The sequence below is a fragment of the Columba livia genome, chromosome 21, assembly GCF_036013475.1.
Source record: "Columba livia isolate bColLiv1 breed racing homer chromosome 21, bColLiv1.pat.W.v2, whole genome shotgun sequence".
In the NCBI taxonomy this organism is placed as follows: domain Eukaryota; kingdom Metazoa; phylum Chordata; class Aves; order Columbiformes; family Columbidae; genus Columba; species Columba livia.
In genome coordinates, this window is record NC_088622.1 from 6,518,126 (window position 1) to 6,541,552 (window position 23,427).

General features: G+C 60.4%; 3 protein-coding genes across 4 annotated transcripts; 1 reads left to right on the top strand and 2 right to left on the bottom strand.

The window, feature by feature from the left end:
- Window positions 1–1,788: 1,788 nt before the first annotated feature.
- Window positions 1,789–7,052, bottom strand: CLDN19 (claudin 19). The gene is made up of 5 exons (XM_065038173.1): window positions 6,784–7,052; window positions 5,628–5,792; window positions 5,341–5,428; window positions 4,440–4,586; window positions 1,789–2,123 (listed from the first exon to the last, which is right to left on the bottom strand). The coding sequence occupies exons 1-5, from the start codon at window positions 7,004–7,006 to the stop codon at window positions 2,072–2,074; spliced, it is 675 nt and encodes a 224-aa protein (XP_064894245.1). The 5' UTR covers window positions 7,007–7,052; the 3' UTR covers window positions 1,789–2,071.
- A 1,856-nt stretch (window positions 7,053–8,908) lies between these two features.
- On the bottom strand, window positions 8,909–17,117 carry P3H1 (prolyl 3-hydroxylase 1). Its single transcript, XM_065038174.1, has 15 exons — window positions 16,624–17,117; window positions 16,043–16,195; window positions 15,663–15,852; window positions 15,113–15,244; window positions 13,128–13,267; window positions 12,353–12,442; window positions 12,193–12,245; window positions 11,714–11,835; window positions 11,437–11,564; window positions 11,268–11,363; window positions 11,030–11,180; window positions 10,442–10,559; window positions 10,184–10,259; window positions 9,861–10,001; window positions 8,909–9,786 (listed from the first exon to the last, which is right to left on the bottom strand). The coding sequence occupies exons 1-15, from the start codon at window positions 17,074–17,076 to the stop codon at window positions 9,667–9,669; spliced, it is 2,163 nt and encodes a 720-aa protein (XP_064894246.1). The 5' UTR covers window positions 17,077–17,117; the 3' UTR covers window positions 8,909–9,666.
- A 147-nt stretch (window positions 17,118–17,264) lies between these two features.
- Window positions 17,265–20,798, top strand: C21H1orf50 (chromosome 21 C1orf50 homolog). Of its 2 annotated transcripts, XM_065038176.1 has the most exons (5): window positions 17,303–17,432; window positions 17,631–17,810; window positions 18,085–18,171; window positions 19,152–19,283; window positions 20,505–20,798. In XM_065038176.1, exons 2-5 carry the CDS (start codon window positions 17,757–17,759, stop codon window positions 20,685–20,687), a joined length of 456 nt encoding a protein of 151 aa, XP_064894248.1. In that variant the 5' UTR covers window positions 17,303–17,432; window positions 17,631–17,756; the 3' UTR covers window positions 20,688–20,798. The 2 variants fall into 2 exon arrangements, with proteins under 2 accessions (XP_064894247.1, XP_064894248.1); XM_065038175.1 differs by lacking the exon at window positions 17,631–17,810 and having other exon boundaries at window positions 17,265–17,432.
- The last annotated feature ends 2,629 nt before the right edge of the window (window positions 20,799–23,427 follow it).

Here is a 23,427-nt window from a genome sequence, read left to right on the forward strand (position 1 = left end):
CTTCTCCCTTCTCCTAACGGCCCTGGCCAGGGGCTCCGGGGCCAAAGGAAAGAAGCTGTTGGCCTCAAAGAGCAGAGAGAGAGGGAGATGTGCCTACTCCTTCCATGATGAATGAGGGAGGGGGAGAGAGGGGGGGTTGCATCCTGCCACACATGCCAATTTGCCTTCTTGATCCTCAATTGAAACCTTTTCAGGGCTCCAAAAGCTGCAGGCAGAGGGGCAGGTCTGTCAGTGGGTGAATAATTAAGATCATTGCCCTGGGTAATGAGGGTGAACAATCAGCTCTTGTGTCACACTAAGCCTGTAAAACTTGTACGTTAAAAAAATGGGGCCGACAGGAGACCCAAATCTTTGCGGTTCAGCACATATGGTGCAGGATAAAGCTGCTATGGCTGGAAGGAAAAGAAATAAGAGATAAAGATGTTTTCTTTGATGGGAACATCCCACGAGGTGGAGAGGGCTCTGGAGGTGACTTTGGGGCAGCGGGGTCATTTTCCCTTTTCCCTCATTTCTGCCTATTTAAAATGAATATTATTTCACAGAATTTCTGCGTGCAAGCCAGAGGGATGATTAGAAGCATAAATAATGCTCATCATCCTGGTTTTATTAAATAAAAGAAGCGTGTTGGGGCGGGGAAACAACCACATTTCAGCCTGGGTGCGGTGTAGGCGGCAGCAAATCCCACGGGTCTCGTGGAGCTCGGCATCCCGATCCCATATTTTATCCTGAACAAAACACAGGAGGGATTGTGCGGAGAACAGTGGGAGCCTTTATACCCCCCACGTTATCTCCTCACAGCTGTTTTCCCACCCCGCCTTGGCCAATGCTCTTCTGTCCCCTGGGGTGACCCGGGGGGTGTCACAGGAGCCACCGCGGGCCCCAAATCACAGAATCCCAGAGTGTCAGGGGTTGGAAGGGCCCTGGAAAGCTCATCCAGTGCAATCCCCCCATGGAGCAGGAACACCCAGATGAGGTTACACAGGAAGGTGTCCAGGCGGGTTGGAATGTCTGCACAGAAGGAGACTCCACAACCCCCTGGGCAGCCTGGGCCAGGCTCTGACACCCTCACCCCAACAAGTTTCTTCTCATCTTTAAGTGGAACCTCCTGTGTTCCAGTTTGCACCCATTGCCCCTTGTCCTGTCACTGGTTGTCACCAGAAGAGCCTGGCTCCATCCTCCTGACACTCCCCCTTTCCATATTGATCCCCAGGAATGAGTCCCCCCTCAGTGTCCTCTTGTCCAGCTCCAGAGCCCCAGCTCCCTCAGCCTTTCCTCACACGGGAGATGCTCCACTCCCTCCAGCATCTTGGTGGCTGCGCTGGACTCTCTCCAGCAGTTCCCTGTCCTGCTGGAACTGAGGGGCCACAGCTGGACACAATATTCCAGGTGTGGTCTCCCCAGGGCAGAGCAGAGGGGCAGGAGAACCTCTCTGACCTACTGACCACCCCCTTCTAACCCACCCCAGGTACCATTGGCTTCCTGGCCACAAGGGCCCAGTGCTGGCTCATGGTCACCCTGCTGTAAAAATCCCTGTTTTGGGGGAGGGGAGGGGGTGTCATGGGGCTTTTCCACGGGTTTAGCCTTAAATTCGGCAGTGTTTAAGGCCACATCCCCTTGTCCAAGAGCAACACATGGCAAAAGACTCGAGATATTGGGTCAGATTGCCTGGGAGGGCAAAAACCGTCCAGCATGGGGGAGAATCGTGTTGCAGAAGCGGGTTTGACCCCCCGGAGGGGACGGGCCCAGGTGGGGAATTGGGGAGAGCAAAGAGACGACTCCAGAACGACGCCCGCGATCGGAAGTGTTTTAATACCGCTGAGTCACAAGTTTTAGTACAAACAAACCATTAAAAAAGCCTTTAAACATCCCAACCGGTCCCATTCCCGCGGCCACGCACCCCATAGAAAAGTTAATGCGATTCTATATTAAAAGAGTAAAAACGTTCTTCTACGCAACACTGTGCTCTTGGTATAAAAACGCATGAGTTTCCTTTTCAATCGTCACTGCGGGAGCTTTTGGTGTTTGGGGGGACCCCAGAAGTTGGGGTCAGCGCCTGCTGGGTCAGGCCCGACTACAAGCACTGCTCTCCCCTGATGGGTGAAGGAGACACTTTTACAGGGGGTCTGCGATTTAAAGAGAGAGAAAGGGCTGTTAGACCCGCGAGAGAGAGAGAAATCACCCACCCTGGGGCAAAACAGCATCGCTTGCCCTCCAGCATGGACCAGGAGCCAAAGCAGGGCACGGGAATACAAGAAGATGGAGTAAAATAACATAAAAGAGAGCAAAATAAAATAGATAAAAATTGAGCTGCTTCAGCAAATTGGGATTAAAAAAGATAAAAGAATAATTAAAATATAACCGTGCTCTTTGGATCGTTTCCGCTGTTGTTTTCTTGCGGGTGAGCTGGCATAGCACATGCAGCGAGGATGGATGGATGGATGGATGGATGGATGGATGGATGGATGGATGGAGGGACAGACAGATGGATGGATGGATGGATGGATGGGGGGACAGACGGATGGATGGATGGAGGGACAGACAGATGGATGGATGGAGGGACAGACGGATGGATGGATGGATGGAGGGAGGGACAGAGGGAGGGATGGAGGGATGGAGGGATGGATGGAGGGAGGGAGAGACAGATGGATGGATGGAGGGACGGACGGAAGGATGGATGGAGGGATGGATGGAGGGAGGGATGGAGGGAGGGATGGATGGAGGGATGGATGGAGGGATGGATGGAGGGAGGGATGGATGGATGGAAGGATGGATGGAAGGAAGGATGGATGGAGGGATGGAAGGATGGAGGGAGGGAAGGATGGAGGGATGGATGGATGGAGGGATGGATGGATGGAGGGATGGATGGAGGGAGGGATGGATGGAGGGATGGATGGAGGGATGGATGGATGGATGGAAGGATGGATGGAAGGAAGGATGGATGGAGGGATGGAAGGATGGAGGGAGGGAAGGATGGAGGGATGGATGGATGGAGGGATGGATGGAGGGATGCAAGGATGGAGGGATGGATGGATGGATGGAGGGAAGGATGGATGGAGGGAAGGATGGATGGATAGATGGATGGATGGAGGGACGGATGGAGACACGGGGGCTTGGGGGGGATTTACGGATGAACTGGGAGCGATGGCGCTGGCACAGCGGTCAGCCCAGGTAGGGGAGGTGAAGGCAATTAGCACGTCGGCATTTGATGCTTCACCGCCCGCTCCAGGGGATCCTGTCGGGCAAGAGGGATTTGGACGCAGCAGGGAGGCATCAAAATTCATGGGTCTGTCCATCTGCGGCCCGAAATAACTGTGGCGCTGGGCACCAAAAATGCAAACAAACCGCAGCTTTGTGTTCAAAACCCCTTTTTGCCGGCTTTAATTTGCCCAACACCATTTTATTCTTCTGGTTAACAAGGCCACATACTTGTGCCTGGTGAGAAATCAGCCCGGGGCAGATTGGAGCTGGCAGAGCCCAGCTGGAGCCCCAGCACCCGCCCTCGGGTCAGGAACTCAACATAACATTAAAAACATGTTGCTTTTGGGTAGCAATGAAGCAGGGGAACGTTTGCACCCCAACGGCGTCCCTGTGACAAAAGCAGGGTGCGGGGACACCACAGCCCCGGGCTGGGTCTGATGGAAAAGCAAGAGCCTGCTTTGCTCCCAAAAACGGGATGGGGGGGTCACAGCACAAAGTGCTTCTGTGCCACACGCCCCCCCGGCACCGGCATCGCCCCCCCGGCACCGGCATCGCCACCCCGGCACCGGCATCACCCCCCCGGCACTGGCGTTGCCCCCGTGCCACCAGCATCATCCCCCTGGCACCGGCATCGCCCCCACAGCACCGGCATCGCCCCCCCGACACTGGTATTGCTCCCCTGACACCGGCATTGCCCCCGTGGCACCAGCATCGCGCTCCCGGCACCGGCATCGCGCCCCCAGCACCGCCATTGCCCCCCCGGCACCGGCATCGCCCCCGTGGCACCGGCATTGCCACCCCGGCACCAGTATCGCCCCCACGTCACCGACATCGCCCCCATGGCACCGACATTGCCGCCCCGGCACTGGCGTTGACCCCGTGGCACCAGCATCATCCCCCCGGCACCGGCATCGCCCCCGCGGCACCGGCATCACTCCCCCGGCACTGACATCGCCAGGACGCTCCGCAGCACCCACGTGAGGGACGGCCGTGGTCCAGACACCCACAGTCTGGCCACCCGCGGGGGGGCAACCGCCCAGTGGGGGGCACCCAGCAATGATGGATACGGGAGCTACCACCCGAATAAAAGGAAAGAATTCAGCGCTGAAAAGGGCGCTGAAACCTGGAAGACACGGAGGAAAAGGGTCTCGCGGGGCATCCAGGGAGCGCAATGGGGGCACCGGGGTCTGGCTGGTTTTCGGGGGAGGCGCTGGCGGCGGGAGGGCTGGGGTCAGACGTACTCGCGGGCCGTGGACGGCGGCGACTGCCGGTAGTACTGCTGGGCTCGGCGCTCCTTGGCGGGGCAGGAGCAGCACAGGAGGGACCCCCCCAGCAGGGTGAGGCTGGCGGCCCCCCAGCCCACGAAGAGAGCGGAGCCGAACTCGTACCTGCGGAGAGAGGGGGCGGAACAGGCAGAGCTGCGAATGGAGACGGGTGCATGGATGCTGGGATACTTGACAGGGGGACGGGTGGCAGATGTTGGGGCTTCTTCTCTTTTGCCAACACTAACTTTTTAAGGTCTTTCCAGGCTTAAAAGGGGCCAAGAAGAAAGATGGGGACAGACTTTTGAGCAGGGCCTGTTGTGATAGGGCAAGGGGTGATGGTTTTAAACCAAAGGAGGGAGATTCAGGCTGGACATGAGGTAGAAGTTGTTACTGCTGAGGGTGGTGAGAGCCTGGCCCAGGTTGGCCAGAGAGGTGGTGGATGAACCATCCCTGGAGACATCCCAGGCCAGGCTGGACGGGGCTCTGAGCAACCTGAGCTGGTGAAGATGTCCCTGTCATAGCAGGGGGGCACTGGGGAGCTGGGACAGTCCCTTCAGCCCAAGCCATCCCGTGATTCTATGATCTTTCGCATTGGGTGGATCCAGCTATGAGGTTTCCCCATGTTTAACTCTCCCTTGGGCTGGAACTCCACGTCAGCCCCTGCTCTGTGCCAGCACAAAGTCCTGGGTGGTACTGACTGCAGCTTCAGCATCTGTGAGATGTTCCGCAGCCCGGCAGCGCCAGGGGAACACGTGTCTCACCCCGGTTCCCAGCACATCTGCCTGCGAGCCCATGTGTGCCAAAACCAGCTGGGAAGGTGCTGTGGGACACACAGGGACAGGCCGGGACACAGATCAAGAGCATCCGCAGCTCTTACCTGGCGTTGACAGGCACGGCGCTCTCCCTGAAGAACTCGTAGGTCACTTGCGTTGCGTACAAGGACACGGCAGCCAACGTGCAGAGACCTGGACATGGAACCACGGAACGGTTTGGGTTGGAAGGGACCTTTAAGGTCATCTGGTCCAACCCCCTGCTGCGAGCAGGGACGTCTTCAACTAGACATCAAACCTTGAATATCAGCAACATCAACCCACCCCCTTCTTCCACCAAACTGCTTTTAAAAGGTCTTTTGCATGAGAGGTGCGATGGCTGGAGCTGCCTTACCGGACAGGACGAAGAGGACACCACCGGCAACAGCGATGCGGCTCTTGGTGACGGGATCCTCTTCACCCACCTTGGTGCATTTCATGCCCACCACGCTCACAATGATGCCGAAGAAACCCAAGAGCAGAGAGATCACCATGAGAGCCCGGGAGGTCTGGATGTGAACTGCGGGGGGAGAGAAGCCGCTCACCAGCCTGTGCTCTCAGCCATGCCGGGCTCTCCGGGCAAGGTCACCTCGTCCCGTCCCGCGCGGGGATGAACCCGGCCTTAACCATGGCCCCACTGCGGACGCCCGTGTCACCTCTTCCCCGTGTCACCTCTTCCCTGTGTCTCCTCTTCCCCGTGGCTGGTGGGGACACCTCAGCTCAGCTCGGGCCCCGCTCCCTGTGCCTCCCTGACCTTCCTCCCGGCCACACTCATCCTCAGCGGGATTTCCCGGCTGGGAAACACTTTGCCCACAGCGACACCACAGTCCCTGAATGTCACGGGGGTGATGCACAGCCCCAGGGGCTGCCATGTCCCCATGGGGCACTGTCAGTCCCCAAACGTGATGCCCACAGGTGCTGGGGGGGTCTCAGACACACAAAGGGGCTCAAATCCATGGGGACAAGAGGAGCTCAGATCCAGGGGGGTTTGGGGATGAGAGCAGCCCAGACCCACAGGGTGGGGGGGGAACTTGGACCCACATTGTGGCTCTGATCAGTGGAGTGGCCAGGGGAGCTCAGACCTATGGGGGCACCCAGGCAGGGAGAGGGTACAGACCTGTTGGGGGGGTCAAACCCATACAGGGGGCTCAGACCCATATGGGGGTTCAAATCCATACCGGGGCACCCTTATGAGTGGGAGCACCTGTTGGGGGGACAGTTCAAACACACAGAGGGGCTCAGACCCATATGGGGCTGGTCAAATCCATAAGAAGGGCTCAGCTCCTTATGGGGGGAGGTCAAACCCATAGGAGGGGCTCACACCCACATGGGGGGTTCAAACCCATGAGAGCAGCTCAGACCCATATGGGGGAGGTCAAACTCATACAGCAGCACCTTTATAGGTGGGGATCAAACCCACAGAGGGGCTCAGCCCCACTGGGCACTGACTCCAACCCACGGCAAGAGGATCCCATCCCACAGAATAAGCGGTTCCCCCTCCCCGTACCCACCGTCGAGCGACAGCAGCGAGTCGTGCAGGCGGCACTGGACCTGCCCGGTGCTCTGCGCGGCGCAGCTCATCCACAGCCCCTCGTGGAGCCCCACGGCCGTGATGATGGCGTCCCCGGCGTACGAGCTCTGTCTCCACTGCGGCAGCGCCGCGGCCGCCAGCGCCGCCACCCACCCGCCCAGCGCCGCCAGGTACCCGCTCAGCTCCCGCAGCCCGCCGCCCATCGCCGCGCCGAGCACGGGCGCGGCCACGCCCCGTCTGACCACGCCCCCATCCACCGGACCACTCCCCCGACCACACCCAACCACGCCTCCCGCCCACCGGCCCACGCCCCCCTCAACCACGCCCCCCGACCCCACCCCAGCCCTAAAATCTCCCCCCCGGTACCCAAATATCCTCACCAGACCCAAATCTCCCCTCTCAGACCAAATCTCCTCCAGACCCAAATCTCCCCCCCCCAACCAGACCCAATTATTCCCCACAGCCTCATATCATAACCCTCCCAGTCCCCAAAATTTCCCCCCAGTACCCAAATCCCCCAGACTCAAATCTCCCTCAACCTCAAATTTCCCCCCCACCAGACCCAAACCTTCCCCTCTAGCCTCAAATCTTGCCCCAGCCCCAGAATCTGCCCCCCCCCCCAGTACCCAAATGTCCCCTCCAGACCCAAATCCCCCAGACCCAAATCTCCCCCCTCAGACCAAATCTCCTCCAGACCCAAATCTCTCCCCAACCCCAAATTTCCCCCCCACCAGACCCAATTATTCCCCACAGCCTCATATCATAACAACCACCCCCGCTCCAAATCTCATCCTGGCCCCCAAAATTTCCCCCCAGTACCCAAACGTACCCCCCAGCCCCAAATCCCACCCCAGTCCCAAAATCTCCCCCCCAGTACCCAAATGTCCCCTCCAGACCCAAATCCTCCCCATCGGACCAAATCTCCTCCAGACCCAAATCTCCCCCCAACCCCAAATTTCCCCCCCTCCCACCAGACCCAATTATTCTCCACAGTCTTATATCATAACCCCCCAAGCCCCAAATCCCACCATGGCCCCCAAAATTTCCCCCCAGTACCCAAATGTCCCCCCCAGACCCAAATCCAACCCCTTGGTCCCCAATTTCACCCCCCCATGACCCGTCAGGGTCCTCCCAGGGGGCATGGCTGGGTGGGTACTGGGGTATTTGGGTACTGAAGGGAAATTTTGGGGGCTGGGGGTGTGATTTAGGGCTGGGGGGAAGATTTGGATCTGGTGGGGCAAAACATTTAGGGTCTGGAGAAGGAGATTTGGGTCTGGGGGAATATCTGGGGCCTGTGATGGGACTTGGGTCCTGGGGGGGTGATAAGATTTGAGGGTGGGGGGAAAAGATTTGGTGTCAGGGGGTGAGATTGGGGTCTGGAAAAGATTTGGGGCTTGGGATGGGACAGATTTGAGTCTAGAGAAGAAGATTTAGGGCCTGGGAGAAGATTTGGGTCTAGTGGGGGATGATTTTGGGACAGAGGTGAAAATTTGAGTCCTCAGGGGGAGAACTGGGTCTTGTGGGGGGAGATTTAGAGCATGGGGGTTATTTTGGTCCTGGGGGTGGGATTTGTGTTGAGGGAGATAGGGACAAGTGACAAGATGAGAAAAATGGGGTGCCCGGGGGAGGGGGCTGGGGCATTGAGCCCCCACCCCATCCGTGACCCCCTGCACCCCTGCTGGGGGTCAGCACCCCCTCCAGCCGCAGAGCCCCGGGGTGGCTCTAGGAATTGGGCAGTGGAGCGGGGAAGGGGGTCGTGTCCCAGGGCTGACCCCCGCCTCTCCGCGGGGGACCCGCACATGCCACCGCGCCACCAACAAGAGCCGCCATTGACAGCGGCGTCGCCCCCGCGGGGTGTGGGGGACACGGTGCCACCCCCCGGTGCCACCGAGCGAGCGGCAGCCCCAGGCCCTGGCAATCGTTAACCCGCCTCATCAGCAGTCGGCTCACGCGCCGGGTCGGGTGTCGGGGGCGGCAGCCGTCGGTGGTGGGACTGTCCGTCCATCCATCCATCCACCCCGGGGACACCGACCCCCCTGGGACCCCCTCCTGCCCCCCCATGTTGAACAGGACCTGCCGTACAACCTCACCAAATATGACGGGGGTTTGGGGCTGTGCGCATGGGGCAGGATTTATTTACTCACATTCCCCGGATCGTTATGGTAATGGCCCGGCCGGACACAATTCCCGGCCCTGTCCCGGGTGCCACCGCGCTCAATGTCCTTCTTGTTCAAGGACGGTTCCCTCCCCCCCGAAGCCGCGGGTCCCTGCCCACGCTGCTGGCGCGGGGTCCAGGGGACGCTGCGGGTTGAGCTGGGGGTTGTGTTGCCCCCACCAAAAATCCTCCAGTGTCCGTTGAACCCACTTGGCTCCTGAAAAGTCCCCCTTGTCCCCAAAAATGCCTTCCTGGGGTTGCACGGCTGCAAAACCCTCGAGTAAATGGTTGCAAGGAGGGAAGGACGCGTCCCCGCAGCAGGTGACCAGGTCACCAGCCTCCAGCCCCTGCTCAGCAAACAACAGCTTAGAAAAAACCCGCCTTTATTCACCCATTTTCTGCAGAAGGCACTTAAATAGCTGCAGGCTCAGCTGAGCGGAAAGGCACGTGTCTGCTACCGTGGCACCGGGTCCTCATCCCGCCCCTGTCCCCCATGTCACCCCCAGAGTCTCTGTGACACCCCCAGCTCAAGTGGCAGCTCCACAGGGGACAGTGGGTGCTGCAGGGGGGTGTGGGACAACCCCCAATTCCCACCCCATGGTGGTTGGGGGCGGGGGGTGCTTTCTGGCAGCCCCATTGCTGAGCAACCTGGAGCCACAACACTGGTGTCACTGGTCCCAGCAGGGACATCCTGGTCCCTATGGGATGTCACAGCTCGTCCTTCCCCACCGTAACAGCAACTGGCGTCTCCTGCTCCGGCTCCTGCAGCGAATCCCCCTCTTCTGCCCCAAAAAGCATCTTCACCAGGTCGTCTGCCTGCACGCGCTCCTGTGGGGCAGACCCACGGGATGAGCACGGGCACTGTGCCCCCAAAACCCGCCCGCCAGGGGGAGCTCACTCACCCGCTCGCTGTGCCGGGGGTCCAGCGTGAACCAGAGGGCGATGGCGCAGCGCTGGCCCTTGGTCACGGCCTTCACCCCGTGTGGGTTCTCCGAGCCCGACGAGAAGCCCACGGCGCGGCCGCACTGCGGCTGGACCTGCGCCTGCCGGGGACGGGACAGCCCGTCAGGGGGACCCGCTGGGACAGGGGGGGAGGTGGTGGCCCCCAACCCAGCTTCACACCTTGCAGTGGCACAGGTACTGTCCCTGGGGATGGGGACAGCAGGCAGGAGCTGGGTTTGGTGTTGGGGCCTCGAGTGGATCCTCAAGCAGCTGAGCTACTTACGGTCTCGGTCTTGGCATCCAGCTCCGTGAAGTAGAAAGCTCCTCCTTCAAAGTCCCCGTTGAGGTAGAGGATGGCACTGGAGGATGCAGGGGACAAGCAGAGATGATGACCGGCACCCCAGGCCACAGCTCCAGCAACTGGGAGCTCCCCCAACACCACAGCAAGGGAGCCCAGGTTGGGTTGTCCTCCCAGCCCAGGTGCCACCAAGCCATGGTGCCCTCAAGTGGGGAAGCTCTGGCTGGTGGCCACCACGGGTACCTGTAATCCCGGAAGGTGTAGGCTGGAGGTTCCTTCAAGCACACCAGGGCCTCGGCGTTGAGGATGCAGTTGTCCACATGCACCTCGTGGCTGTTGTCACTCCGGCCTTCTTGCTTCTCTAGGGTGGAACAAGACCCACCATGTCAAGATCCCTGTGTCTCTGAAGAACTGGGGTCTGTCCCCAAGTACCGTGTGCTTGGAGGTGACAAGAAAGTCACCTGCGGCCTAAAGCCCCCCAACTCGCTGGAGCGAGGACCATAAGAGGCCATTTGGGTGGTGCAAACTCCACTGACTTGTACACTGTGGCATCTCCATGGCCCTCCAGACACAGCCTGTCCCAAATGCTGAAATCCTGTGTGGCATGAAGCCATCAGCCCCACTGGAGGCACCACCAGAGCTGCCCATCTTCCCAAAGCAGGCTTAGGGACGAGCTCCCACACCCCCGGTTGGGGAGGAGCAGGTTATGGAGCAGCAAGGAGGTCTCCAAGGAAAGGTCTAAGTCCAGACCTGGTGGAGGGGCCACAGACAGGACAAGAGGCTGAAGGAGACCTGATCTCCCGGGGTTGTGCTCCCCCGGGCCGCGCTCACCGTCGATGGCCGTGCGGCACACCAGGTGCGAGTAGGAGAAGTGGAGTGGGACCTCCAGGCGGAAGTAGGACTCCATCATGTGCCGCACCTTCTCCGTCACGTTGTAGTAGAGGTGGGCGCTCCGCAGGGGCACCTTGCCCTCCTGGCCCAGCTGCAGGGGACAGAGGGACACGGGCTCAGCCTGGGCAGCTGCCCATCTTCAACAGCCTGCTCTCCCCCACCCCAGAGCCACCCTGACCTTGAGGGCCTTGAGGACAGTCACGCCATAGAAGGTCTCGCTGGGGGTGTGAGGAGACGTCTTCCCACGATAGCCGTCCCCGGCTGAGGCGGCCGCCTGCAAAACCCAACTGGTGTTACTGGTCTGAGCAGCTGGGTGGGACCCTTCAGCGTCCCCGGCCCCATCCTACGTTGGTGAGTCTCTGCAGCTCCCGGCACTCCTCGTCGGAAAGTACTCCGTCCACCACGACACGCTGCGAGCCGTTCAGGGTTTTGGAGTTCATGGTGACACTGGCCCCTTTGTACACCAAGGGGCCACCTGTGGCACAAACGGGGTCATGAGGACACAGGGATGGGTGCCACCAACCCTGGAAGCTGTGGTCCTGCCACCACCCACACGGAGGGACAGCAAGCTGGCAGTCAGGACATGGAGGTCCCCATCCCACCTCACCCCCCGGCCTTCCGCACCTTCTCGGATGAACTTGCTCATATCGGCAGACTCCTTGGCCTTCTCCTCCACCAGCGTCTCGATCTCCTTCATGAGGTTGCCAATCTCCTCTGAGATGCGCGCCGCCGTCTCCCGCTCCGCCCTGGCCATGTGGCAGCCATCAGCTCCACCCCACTGTCCCCACGTCGGGAATGAGGGGCACCAGGACAAGGGCAGGACAAGTTGTCTCCAGGGGCCGGTGACAAAGCCCAAGGCTGGAGAGCGTCACCTCAACGCATCCCTCACCCTGAGGTCCTCGGGATGACCTGCCCACCCCCATCACTCCGAGGGTCCATGAGGAGCAAAGTTCTGCCCTCCAGCAGCGCCCCCCAGCCCCAACACCAAAACCCTCCCTGGCAGCAGCGCCATGGCCTCTGGCTGGACCCCAGGAGGACGCGGGTTCTGTCCCGTTGGTCCCCCCATTGGGTGGGCTTGGCCATCAGCCTGGGAGACCACTCACTTTTGTTTCTCTCGCAGCCTTTTCGGTATCACCTCTTCAGGTGTCCACGTGTCCTGCAGCCAGAAGAACAAAATCCTCAGGAGCTGGAGGAGGGTCTGGGACGCAGACCCCTCGTCCCTTCCCATCCGGCCACCATCCAGCCCGGCCCAGCACCACCCACCGGGTCCACGAAGGGGATGCCGAAGACGTCGTAGCTGAAGAAGAGCAGCTCCTTCTCCATGAGGCTCCGCTGGCGGTACGCCTGGATCTCCTGTGGAGAGGGACAGACGGACGGGCTGAGCGGATGGCCAGGGGCTCCAAAAGGCCCCGAGCGAGGGCAGGAGGGTGAAGGGTGACATCCCTCCCATGCTCCTCCCTCCAGCCCTGGCTCCTGGCCCCTCTGGCTCCCCCATCCTGCAAGAACATCCTTGTCCCTGGGGATGAGCCCTGGGGTAACCGAGGCACAGGCATGTCCCTCCTGCAGGAAGCTCTTGAGAAGCCGATTCCCTTCCCTGCTCTCCCTGACATGGGGCAGACACCTCCAGCCCCATCTCTCACGTCCCAGGCAGCACCTGGCCCAGCTATTTTAAGGCCAGATCGATTTTTTAAGCAATTTCCCTTCAGCTATAGAAGCCTGGAGCAGAGATGGGCTCAGGGCCTCCTACCGAGTCTGTCCATCTGCCTCTCGCAGACCTCTCCCACAAGAGCTGCTCTGTTCCTGGAAGCCATCAAACCTTCACTTGGCCAAAGGTATTTTCCTGGAGATATTTTGCAGTCTCTCAGCTGCTCTCCAGCTTGTTGGGTCTTGTGTCCACCTGTTCCTCTCCCTCTTGTCACCAAAGGGTGGCTGGACCAGAGCAGAGCCATCGCAGCAGAGCCAAAAACCTCTGCGCAGGTTCTGAGCCCCAGGAGGGGACAGGATGTCCCTGCAGCGGCTGGTCCAGCCGGCGACTCACCTCTCGGGGCTGGACGGCTCCTGCCAGCTTCTCCCCCAGGACCGCGGTGTAATAGGCCAAGTTCTGCTTCATCACCTCGTCGTTTGGGAAGAAGAGCAAATACGTCTTGGCGCATTCGATGGCTTTTTCGTAATTCCCATCTGCGAAGAGAAACGAGGTTGTTCTGGCACATCCAGGAAAACCAGACACAGAGCGAACATGGAGAAGGAGGAGAAACAAGAGAGCAAGTCCTTGTTCTTCAAAGGGTCTCCCAGGTAGGGCAGATACCCTGGAGCAAAGACATCTGCTCCCACAAAGGCAAAATTAAGAGTCCAATGAGCTCTCCTGCCTCCAAAAATCATGTCAGCAGACATCAGGGCGGCTGTTTGGGCAGTTTTCTGGCTTGGTAAACATCCTGAAGTCCATTTACAGACAGCAAGACCCAACCATTCCCAGGCTAACCCGCAATTTTCAGCCACTGAAGCACCCTGACCTACTTTAGTCTCCAAGATCACAGCCTTTCCATCTTCTTGGACTTTATAGATTCTTTTTTTCCCTGCTTTTGGAGAAATTTGCACAGAAAAAGTTTAGGCTGGAGGAGCATCCCTGTGTGAACCTCTTGAAAATCAACAAGGTCAAGTGGAAGGTCCTGCACCAGCATCACCAGTGACTGGGAGTGGAGGGGTTTGGAGCAGCTGTGGGAGAAGGACTTGGGGGTGCTGGTGGATGGAAAATTGGACATGAACTGGCAAAGTGCACCTGCAGCCCAGAAACCAACCATGTCCTGGGGTGCATCCCCAGCCCCGTGGGCAGCAGGTTTGGGGGGATCCTGCCCCTCTGCTCCGCTCTGGTGAGACCCCCTGCAGTGCTGGTCCAGCTCTGGGTCCTCAGCACAGACACACATGGAGCTGCTGGAGAGGGGCCAGAGGAGGCCATGGAAATAGCCAGATGGCTGGAACTGCCCTGTGAAGAAAGGCTGAGAGTGGGGGTTGTTGAGCCTGGAGATGAGAAGGTTCCAGGGAGACCTTGTAGACTTTCTGTATACAATGGGGGCTTCCAAGAAAGATGGGGACAACTTTTAATCAAGGCTTGCAGTGGCAAGACAAGGGCAATGGTTTTAAAAAGAAAGAGGGCAGGTTTAGGATGGCCAAAAGGAGGGAATTTTTTATGCTGAGGGTGGTGAGACACTGGAATGGCTGCCCAGAGAAGCTGTGGATGGCCCATCACTGGATGCGTTCAAGGTCAGGTTGGATGGGGCTTTGAGCAACCTGATCCAGTGCAAGATGTCACAGAATCACAGCAGCCCAGGCTGGTTGGGCTGCAGGAGCTCTGCAGATCCCCAGCCCAGCCCTGCCGGCGCAGGGTCACAGAGCAGATCACACAGGTGGGTCCAGGGGGTTTGAATGTCTCAGAGCAGGAGACTCCACACCCGCTCTGGGCAGCCTGGGCCAGGCTCTGGCACCTCCCAGCAAACAAGTTTCTGCTCCTGTTCAGATGGAGCCTCCTGTGTTTCAGTCTGTGCCCGTTGCCCCTCACCCTGGCGCTGGGCACCACTGAACAGAGTCTGGTCCATCCCCTGACACCCACCCTGAGCTATTGATCCATTGATCAGATCCCTCTCAGCTTCTCTTCTCCAGCTCAACAGCCCCAGCTCTCTCAGTGTCTCCTCATCACAAAGATGCTCCAGAGCCCTCAGCATCTCTGTAGCTCTCCTGGACTCTCTCCAGTAATTCCTTGTCCTTCTGAAACTGGGGAGCCCAGCACTGGCCCCAGTTGTGCAGATGGGGCCTCCCCAGGGCAGAGCAGAGGGGGAGGAACAACCTCCCTGACCTGCTGCCCACACTGTTCCTCATGGACCTGCCCCATCCCTGCACCCTGGCTTGGACTAGATGAGCTTTGAAGGTCCCTTCCCAACCCAGCCCATTCTAAGAGTCTCTGATTTCCGTGTGCAGAGCACAACGTCCAGCGCCAGTGGCCACCGGGGGACGGGGCACTGATCTGCTTACTGTTGTAGTAGGCGAACTGCAGGTAGTTGAAGTGCGAGGGCAGGAAATCCTCCAAGGGCTTCTCGCGGCCGGGCTCGGAGGCCAACTCCGTCACGCAGCCCTGCTTGCAGCTCAGCACCTGCATGTAGTGGTCTGGGGGAGAAAAACCCCACGTCACTGCCTGTGGTCAGCCCAGGGGTGCTGGGCAGGACCTTGGGGGTCCCCACTCCAACCTCCTGCTGACAACTTTTTTGGGGTGGAAACCCCCAAGGATGGTGGTCACCCACCTCTGTGGGACTGGGGCTGTGCTGCTGTCTGGGGAAGGCGTGACCATCCTCACACCCCACCCTTGTGTGTATTGGTGTCCCTCTGCTGGTCCCTCCCCTGTTTCTCCATATCCCTCTGGAATCTGGGGGATGCTCGGGCATCACCCCCAGTGCTGAGTGTGGGCAAACACCTCCTGCCACTTACTGGCCACACTCCCTTCTATGGGGTTTGCTCTCTCTGGGGACCCACCACCCTTCAGGTGTTTGGGGACCATCGTCCCCCAGGATCATCCCGCAGCTCCCACCCGTGATGGCCTGGAAAAGGTCCGCGTTGTACTCCAGGTAGTTGTAGCCCTCGTAGTCGTAGGGTCCCTCGCAGAGCGCGCGGCACTCGGCGTCCGCCACAAAATACTCCCCCAGCGCCTTCTCCAGGTGCAGGACGGCAGCAGCCGGCTGCTCCTCCGTGTAAAACCGGACACCCAGCCGGAACTCGCTCTGCAGAGGGGTGAGAAATTGGAGGAGGGGCTCAGCTCCAGGTGACGGAGCACCTGGGGTGCCGTGTCCCCATGGGTTGGGAACAGACCTCCGGCACCAAGGTGGCATCTCATGCGCTGCTGAGCCAACAGCCGCGCCGTGACCTCCCCAGGGGTTTTGGGAGGGGCTGCCCACAGCAGGGGGGTCTCACCAGGTGCGGTTTGGCCTCCAGGTCGGTGAAGTCGTCCTGGCGGACGCCGGCCATGGCTTGGTAGTACTCCAGATTCTGCCGCATCTCCTGGTGCGCGGGGTTGGCCACGAAGAAGGTGTGAGCGGCCGCTGCCGCCTGCGCCGGCCGGTTCATCTGGCGGGACGGGGGGTGGGGGTGAGACGGGCGCCCCCCCGGCACGGACCCCCAGAGGTGCGGAGGGGCCCGGTTCCCGGGACACCAGGGGGTCCCGCCGGCGGGATGGGGCGGTGACGGGGGCGGCTCCGGCGAGCTCCGACGTGGCACTGGGCGGGGGGCAGGGAGAGACGGGCAGGGCCCGGGGCCGCCGTGCGACACCCCCACACCGGGCCGGACAGCCGGAGCCCTCCCAGGACCCCAGCCTAGGATCGGCCCCGCCCTGTTCTCTCGGTCCCTTCTGTCCCCCCCGCCATCGCTCTGGTCACCCCGCCCGTCCCGGTTCCTGCCGCGCCGGGACATCCCCGTTCCCTTCCCGGGGTCGTTGCCGGTACAGCCGCTCCCGGCCCGACCCACCCCCTGTCCCGGTCCCACCGCCGGTCCCGCACCTTGAAATAAGCGACTTGGAGGTAGTTGTAGGGGCTGCGTTTGCTGAACTCCCGCTCCAGCTCCTCGCCCAGCCGGTACCGGGAGGGCTCGGCGGGCCCGCAGCCCCGCAGGCAGGCGGCGCGGCGCAGCAGCCCCCGGAAGAACAGCAGGTCCCGGAGCGCCGGTTCGGGCTGGGGCTGGGGCTCGGTTCCCTCCGCCGGTCCCGCCGTGGCGTTGGCGCAGCGCAGGCGGCACCGAACCAACCGGGAGCGCACGGCAGCGCGGGCCCGGAGCGCCCGCTCCATGTGCAGCACCACGGCGGGCCAGTCCCCCCGCGTGTACGCCTCGGCCCCGGCGGCGAACAGCGCGTCCGGGGGCTGGCCGGGCAGCGGCGGCTCGGCCGGTGCCGCTCCCGGTGACGTCGCCGCTCCCGCCAGCAGCGCGAGCAGCGGCAGCAGCGCCCACAGCGCCATGGCCGAGCCTCGCGCTCGCCCCGCCCCCACCGGGACTCCGCCCCTCCCGGGACCCCGCCCCCAACCGGGCACCGGCGCACCCCACGGGCCGCCCGTCCCGCCCCGCCCCGCCCTGCCCGCCGGCCAATCAGCGTCCTCAGCCGCCACGCCGGTGGCCCCGCCCTTCAGCGGAAGCACCTCCCCGCCGGGAGGAAGGGGCGGGGCGTGGCGGGCCGGTGATGGCGGCGGAGGGCGGTGCGGAGGGCGGTGCGGAGCCCGGGACCGCGGGGCTGGCGCTGGTGGAGGGCGGGACGGGCCGCGCCGGCCGCCCCGGGGACCCCGCGGACCTGGTGGCCCTGGCCCGGCAGTTGCAGCAGGTGAGGGCCGCGCCGGGGTCCCGCTGCTCCCCGTCCCGCTGCCCCCCGGCCTCTCCGCGGCCTCCTCAGCTGGCGCCGGCCATGCTGTCCCCGGCCCCAGCTCTCTGGTGTCCCCGGCTGCTTCCCGCGGTGCCTCCCACCGTACCCCCCTGTCCCCTCGCCAGTGTAACCCCGTCAGTGGCTCCTCCTCCATCCCAGTGCCTCCCAGTCCACCCCGGTTCCTCCTGATGGGTCCTGCTGCCGCTCCCAGTCCATCCCAGTGCCTCCCAGTATGTTCTGCTGCCCTGCCAGTGCCTCCTGGTACATTCTGCTGCTTCCAGTACTATGTCCTGGACCGGTGTGTCCCCAGAGCTTCTGTGTCCACCCAAATGCTTCCCTGTAAGTCCTGCTGCCTTCTCCCAGTGCCTCCCAGTATGTTCCACTGCTGCCCGGCATGTCCAGGGCACAGTCCCAGGGCACAGCCCCTGCTCTGTGGCTGTCACCCCCGCCCAGGGGTGCCACAGCTGCCCCCCAACCACGCATGGGGCAGCTCCTGCACCCCCCGCAGCCCCAGTGACGCCCCAGCGAGTGCACGGCCACGGCTGCTCCAGCGCACACGGGTGAGGCAAGATCCGACTTCCCCGTCCTGACCAAACCTCGTTCTTCTCCACAGGCGGACGACTTCGTCCGAGCAAACGCCTGCAATAAACTGACTGTGATCGCCGAGCAGATCCGGTACCTGCAGGAGCAGGCTCGGGAGGTGAGAACGCGTCTGCACGCTGGGCGGGAGGGAGATCAGGGTCTGGCTCAGCTGCCCAGATGTTTGGGAGGAGCCGTGGCCTGAATGTGAATTGCAGCCGGGAGCCAAGCAAAGAAGATTCAGTGGGAAAATAAGGAGGGTTTGTTGTCTGGTATCAGCCGGGATGGGGCAGGGTGGGTTTTGGTGCTTTCTCCAAGTCCTCTGCACATCAGGGAGGACTCTGGTGAGGCGGAGGAGTGAGGACGGCCGGGCAGGAGCAGCAGGGGCGTCAGGAAGGACAGAGAGACAGCTCTGGTTTTGGGACAGACACCTCCTGTCACTGCAGGGTGAATCTGAGCCCTGGGGAGAGGATGAGCTGTGACCTGACGAAGGGCTTGGCTTTCCAGTTTGTCGCAGCTGGTTTGCTGGAGCGGGTGGCCCCAGCAGCCAGCCCAGCGGGGCTCGGTCGTCCTCTTCAATTCGGGCGTCACCCTCGGGGGTGAAATCTGGGAGCCTGAGTGGGAAGGGATCTGCCGTCACCGCGGCGGGCGTGCTGCCACCAACGCCACTGCCTCACGTCATCGTTAACTGGTGGAGCTGCGGACCCGTCAGCTGGCGGAGCCAGGGGGGTGAATTCCCCTTTGTTTGCTGCCCCTTTTCCCAGGGGTTGCAGCAGGGAACCCCCTGGGTCTGTGCAGAGACAAGGAACGAATCCAGCTCGTGATCGGCTCGTGGTACTGTGGTCAAGAAGTCTTTGGTGGTATCTCCACCTCTTTGAGGGGTGCAGGAGCTCTGAGCTCCAGCTGACGGGGGAAACATGGAGCAAACTCTCTCTCTTTGGACATCTCCTTCCTGGGGCATTAAAGGTGTGCCACGTGGAGCCACATGTGCACCACGGCAGACAAAGCCTCATGCCAAGTGATGTGTCTGGGACGTTGGCTGAGAGGCAATAGTGCGCTGTCGTTTTATTTGAAGTGTGGCAATTTAAATTTGATTCTCAGGTCTTGGATGAAGCTAAGAGAGATGCAGATCTGCACCACGTGGCCTGCAACCTGGTGAAGAAGCCGGGAAACGTTTACTACATGTACAGGCGGGAGAGCGGCCAGCGATACTTCTCCATCCTGTCTCCTAAGGTGGGTGGTAACAGCCCCTGAGGAAGCTGGGAGGGGAAAAAAACCCACGTTTCTGGTGCTTGGGCACTTTGGGACCTCAGACAAAAGCACCAGCTTGATGGGAGCACTTGTTGTCCCCTGCTCAGCTGGTGGTTGTGCCTGGTCTGAGTTCCTCTGCTGCTGTGAGAGCCGCACTGTGATGTTCTCTTGGGTTTGGTGGATGGTGGGTGAGAAGACGTTTGGTGCCTGGACCTGGATTCTGCCAGTTGGTCCCTGTGGCTCCTTCTCTGGAGCTGCGAATGTGCCCTGGGCTGTCCCTGTCCCCTCTGGCTGTCGGGCAGAACCGTCTGCTCGAGGGCTTCAGTCACAGCATCACACAATGTCCTGGGTTTGAAGGGCCCCACAAGGATCATCAAGTCCAACTCCTGTTCCTGCACAGGACAACCCCAAAATTCACACTGTGTGTCTGAGGGTGTTGTCCAGTTGATCCCTGTCCAGGTAGTGAGTTTATCTGCAGCTGTGGTCTTGGAGGTGTCCTCCTCCCTGGCCACCCATTTCTGTACGTACAGGGTGAAGGTTCAGAGCAAACCACCGGGCAGGTCGAGGAGCTCTGTGCCGGTTGAGGAGATCCTGTACTCCCCCTGCATTAGCAGCACTGCAGCTTGACCTGGTCTTAGGCTCAGGTCTAAAAGCTGAGCCAATTTTTAGGTTAGAAAATGGGATGGTCATGTAGCTGGGACTGTTTCAAAGGCATCACCTGGGACCAGGAGAGCTCTGGGCTCCCTCTGCGCTGCCAAACGTCCCATCCTTTAGCTCTGAAGCTGAATGTTCAAGGTCAGGCTGGACAGGGCTCTGAGCGACTTGATCTGGGTGAAGGAGGTTGGAGCGAGGTGGGGGCTGCTTTCTTTTTCCAAGGAACAAGCTCCAGGCGCAGAGGAAACGGCCTCAAGTTGCGCCAGGGGAGGTTGAGGTTGGATGTGGGAACAATTTCTTCCCCAAAGGGCTGTGGGGCATTGGAAAAGGCTGCCCAGGGCAGTGCTGGAGTCACCATCCCTGGAGGGTTGGACAGACGGACATGAGGTTCTCAGGACATGGGGCAGTGCCAGGGGTGGGGGAATGTTGGACTTGATGATTGTGAAGGGCTTTTCCAACCAAAATGATGATGTGATTCTGTGGTAGGACTGTCCAGCACGGGCAGAGGTTGGGCTGACCTGTGATGCGAATCTCTCCTTTCTCCTCCAGGAATGGGGGACCAGTCCCCACGAATTTCTCGGTGCCTATAAGCTCCAGCACGACATGTCTTGGATGCCGTTGGAGGACGTTGAGAGACGAGATGCTGAATTTAACCTCCTGGACAGGCTGCTGAGCCGTCAGGCAGCGCTGTCCCCTTGCACAGAGCCCAATTTCCAGGGCCTCACCAAGTGACAACACGAGACCCGCTGAGGCGAGTCCCTGCGTGAGGACACGCGGAGCCTGCGCGCTGCCGGGCCGGGCAAGGAGAGGGACCAATAAACAGAAACGCTGATGCCGCCGTTACTTGCTCTGTGCTTTGAGACTAATTCTGCATTCGGTCTTACTGGATTTTCTGGTAGTTGAGTGATTATTTTCTCTGACTTGTGCCAAAGCTGCAGCAAGAGGCAAATGATGTCAGGTGGAGTCGATTCCCAGAGGGCTTGGGGCAAAAGCAAAAGTGCTTGGGGAGATGTGATAATGCTATAAAACATGTCCTGCCTGTCTGGCTCTGGTGTGACGGTGATGATTTCAGGGCTGGATTTTGCCCCTGGTTAAAACACGTGTATCTGGGAAACCCTGTGGCCTGGGGAGAGTGGTGGAAACCCCGCGCAGAAGGGTCTGTCGTGACCGGAGTCTGTTGGTCTCTGTCCCAGCTGATCCGAACCCCACGGGGTGACCGGGAGCTGGCTTGTCAGGGAAGAGCATCCTCCAAAGTGCCGTGTGGGCTCCGGGAACTCTCCAGAAGGTTCCATAGTCCTCGCGCCTTCCCCTTGGATTTGAGGGGATGAGCTCCCAGGGCGAGACAGGAACGGGCAGTGCCAGAGCAGAGGAGAAAATCAAACCAGTCAATCTTGATCTCAGCTGTAGCTCTGAGACAAGTTTGGTGTCCTGCTGCACAGCAAATATCCCTTTGGCTTTACCAGGTGGACTCGGTGGCACATGGGACTGGTAGGACATCTCCAGCCTCTTTTTCCACCAAGAGCTGGGCTGAGGGAAGGATCAGAGCTGCTGAGATGTCCTCCCGCTGCCCAGCCGTGCAGGGCTCCCCCAGGAGCTCACCCGCTCCTCTGCCACGAGCCGAGGTGGCAAGGAGATGGAGAAAGAGATGTCCAGGTTGGATCAGATGCTCACATCCTCGCATGCCTTGGTCACCTCCCCGAGATGACAAGTGTGACCTTACGTGCCACTCAAGGTGTTGCATGTGCAACGCTGGCCACAGCCTCCTCCTCCGCTGGTGACGTGTGAGGGTTGGGGACCGTGTGTGGAAGGAGAATTGTGACTTTGGGGCCTGGGCCCAAGGGCGCAGGTGGCACTTCTTGGTGGAGCCCTTGCGGTTGGGCTCTCCTGGCTGGTGCTGGTGACAGAGCGGTGTCCTTGGGCATGGCCTTGGCTGCGGTGGGCACTCACCTTCCTGGGCCTTGCTTGTTCCAGTTGGTCACTCAGGTCCAAGTGACCTTCCCAGGTGCTGCCCCATCTCTCCTTACCCACTGCTGAGGAAGACGCTGCTGCCCCAGCTCTGGGTGACGCTTGATGCAATTCGGGGCTCACTTCTTGTGTCAGGCTTTGTTTGGGTCATGCAAACACTCTCAAAATAATCTCTTTATCATAGAATCACAGATGGTTTGTGTTGAAGGACCTTCCCAGCCCCCCAGTGTCCCCCCTGCCATGAGCAGGGACATCTTCAGCAGCTCAGGTTGCTCAGAGCCCCGTCCAGCCTGGCCTGGGATGTCTCCAGGGATGGTTCATCTACCACCTCTCTGGGTACCTGGGCCAGGCTCCCACCACCCTCATGTCTGCCCTCCTTTCATTTTAAACCATCACCCCTTTTCTTGTGCTAACAAAGGTTCTCATGGCACAGCAGCTCGGGGATGGAGCGGTATGACAAGTGTATCGAGCTTCCCGCTCCCCACAAAGTCCCTCCTCACCACAAAACCATCCCAAGGTGTTTGGAGCCCCTTCCTTCCCAACCGAAGGGTCAATTCAGCTGCTCTCCAGCACCCTCAGCTGCAGCTCCAAACACCCACCCTCGTCCAAGGAGCATCTGGGCGACGCTCTCGGTCTGACAGCTCAGGGTGAGGAGTCCTGTGAGGAGCAGGACTCGATGATCCTCACGGGTCCCTTCGACCGTGACACATCGTCAGACCCACGGGCAGAACAGCAGTGATCGATCCTCCGAGCGTCCGGTGTGCTGTAATAAAAGTGCTACTTTTTAATACTTTCCAAACTGTGTTAAAGACTCTTTTTGCCAACTTTTTGGTATCATTGGGCTGGGTAACGGTTGGACTTGCTGGTCTTGAGGGGCTTTTCCAACCCAAATGATTCTTCCATGATCTCAGTGTGGCTGGAGGGACAGACGTGACCCTGAGGCCCCAGGCAGGGGAGAGGAGGGCACCTGGAGGGGCTGAAGGGGACATGCCATGAGCTGTGGGGACAAAAGAGGCTCAGAGCCTCGTCCAGGGTCCCACAGGAGCCGTGACGGACACGATGGGGAATGGGGGGGCTGCGAGTGCTCCCGGGGGGGATCAGAGCTCCTGGTCGTGCCCTCGGGGGGAACCACGGCATCCCAGGTCTGAGGGGAAGGTGAAGGGTCTGGGCACTGCTGGGATGCACACGGATTGCACTGGGGGCCTGGAGAGACACAGCTTGGGGCCTGGGGTGTCCCCAGAGCCACGGCTTGGGGTCTGGGGGTCACAAAGAGCACTCTGCCCCGCTCTGGTGCGAACCCCTGCAGTGCTGGTCCAGCTCTGGGTCCTCAGCACAGACACACATGGAGCTGCTGGAGAGGGGCCAGAGGAGCCCCAGGAATGACCCGAGGCTGGAACAGCTCTGCTGGGGGGCAGGCTGAGAGAGTTGGGGTGTTCGAATGGAGAAGAGAAGCTCCAGGGAGACCTTAGTGAGGCCTTTCTGGACTTAAAAAGGGCCCATAAGAAAG

Coding starts and splice junctions, on each gene's coding strand:
- CLDN19 (XM_065038173.1), bottom strand. CDS start 7,006: ATGGGCGGCGGGCTGCGGGAGCTGAGCGGGTACCTGGCGGCGCTGGGC. Junction 5,429..5,627: donor TGTCCTCTTCGTCCTGTCCG/GTAAGGCAGCTC, acceptor TTCCATGTCCAG/GTCTCTGCACGTTGGCTGCC. Junction 2,124..4,439: donor CCGCCGTCCACGGCCCGCGA/GTACGTCTGACC, acceptor TTTAAATCGCAG/ACCCCCTGTAAAAGTGTCTC.
- P3H1 (XM_065038174.1), bottom strand. CDS start 17,076: ATGGCGCTGTGGGCGCTGCTGCCGCTGCTCGCGCTGCTGGCGGGAGCG. Junction 15,853..16,042: donor TGGAGGCCAAACCGCACCTG/GTGAGACCCCCC, acceptor ACCCCTCTGCAG/AGCGAGTTCCGGCTGGGTGT. Junction 11,364..11,436: donor AGCTGCAGAGACTCACCAAC/GTAGGATGGGGC, acceptor TGGGTTTTGCAG/GCGGCCGCCTCAGCCGGGGA.
- C21H1orf50 (XM_065038175.1), top strand. CDS start 17,295: ATGGCGGCGGAGGGCGGTGCGGAGGGCGGTGCGGAGCCCGGGACCGCG. Junction 18,172..19,151: donor TGCAGGAGCAGGCTCGGGAG/GTGAGAACGCGT, acceptor TTTGATTCTCAG/GTCTTGGATGAAGCTAAGAG. Junction 19,284..20,504: donor TCTCCATCCTGTCTCCTAAG/GTGGGTGGTAAC, acceptor TTTCTCCTCCAG/GAATGGGGGACCAGTCCCCA.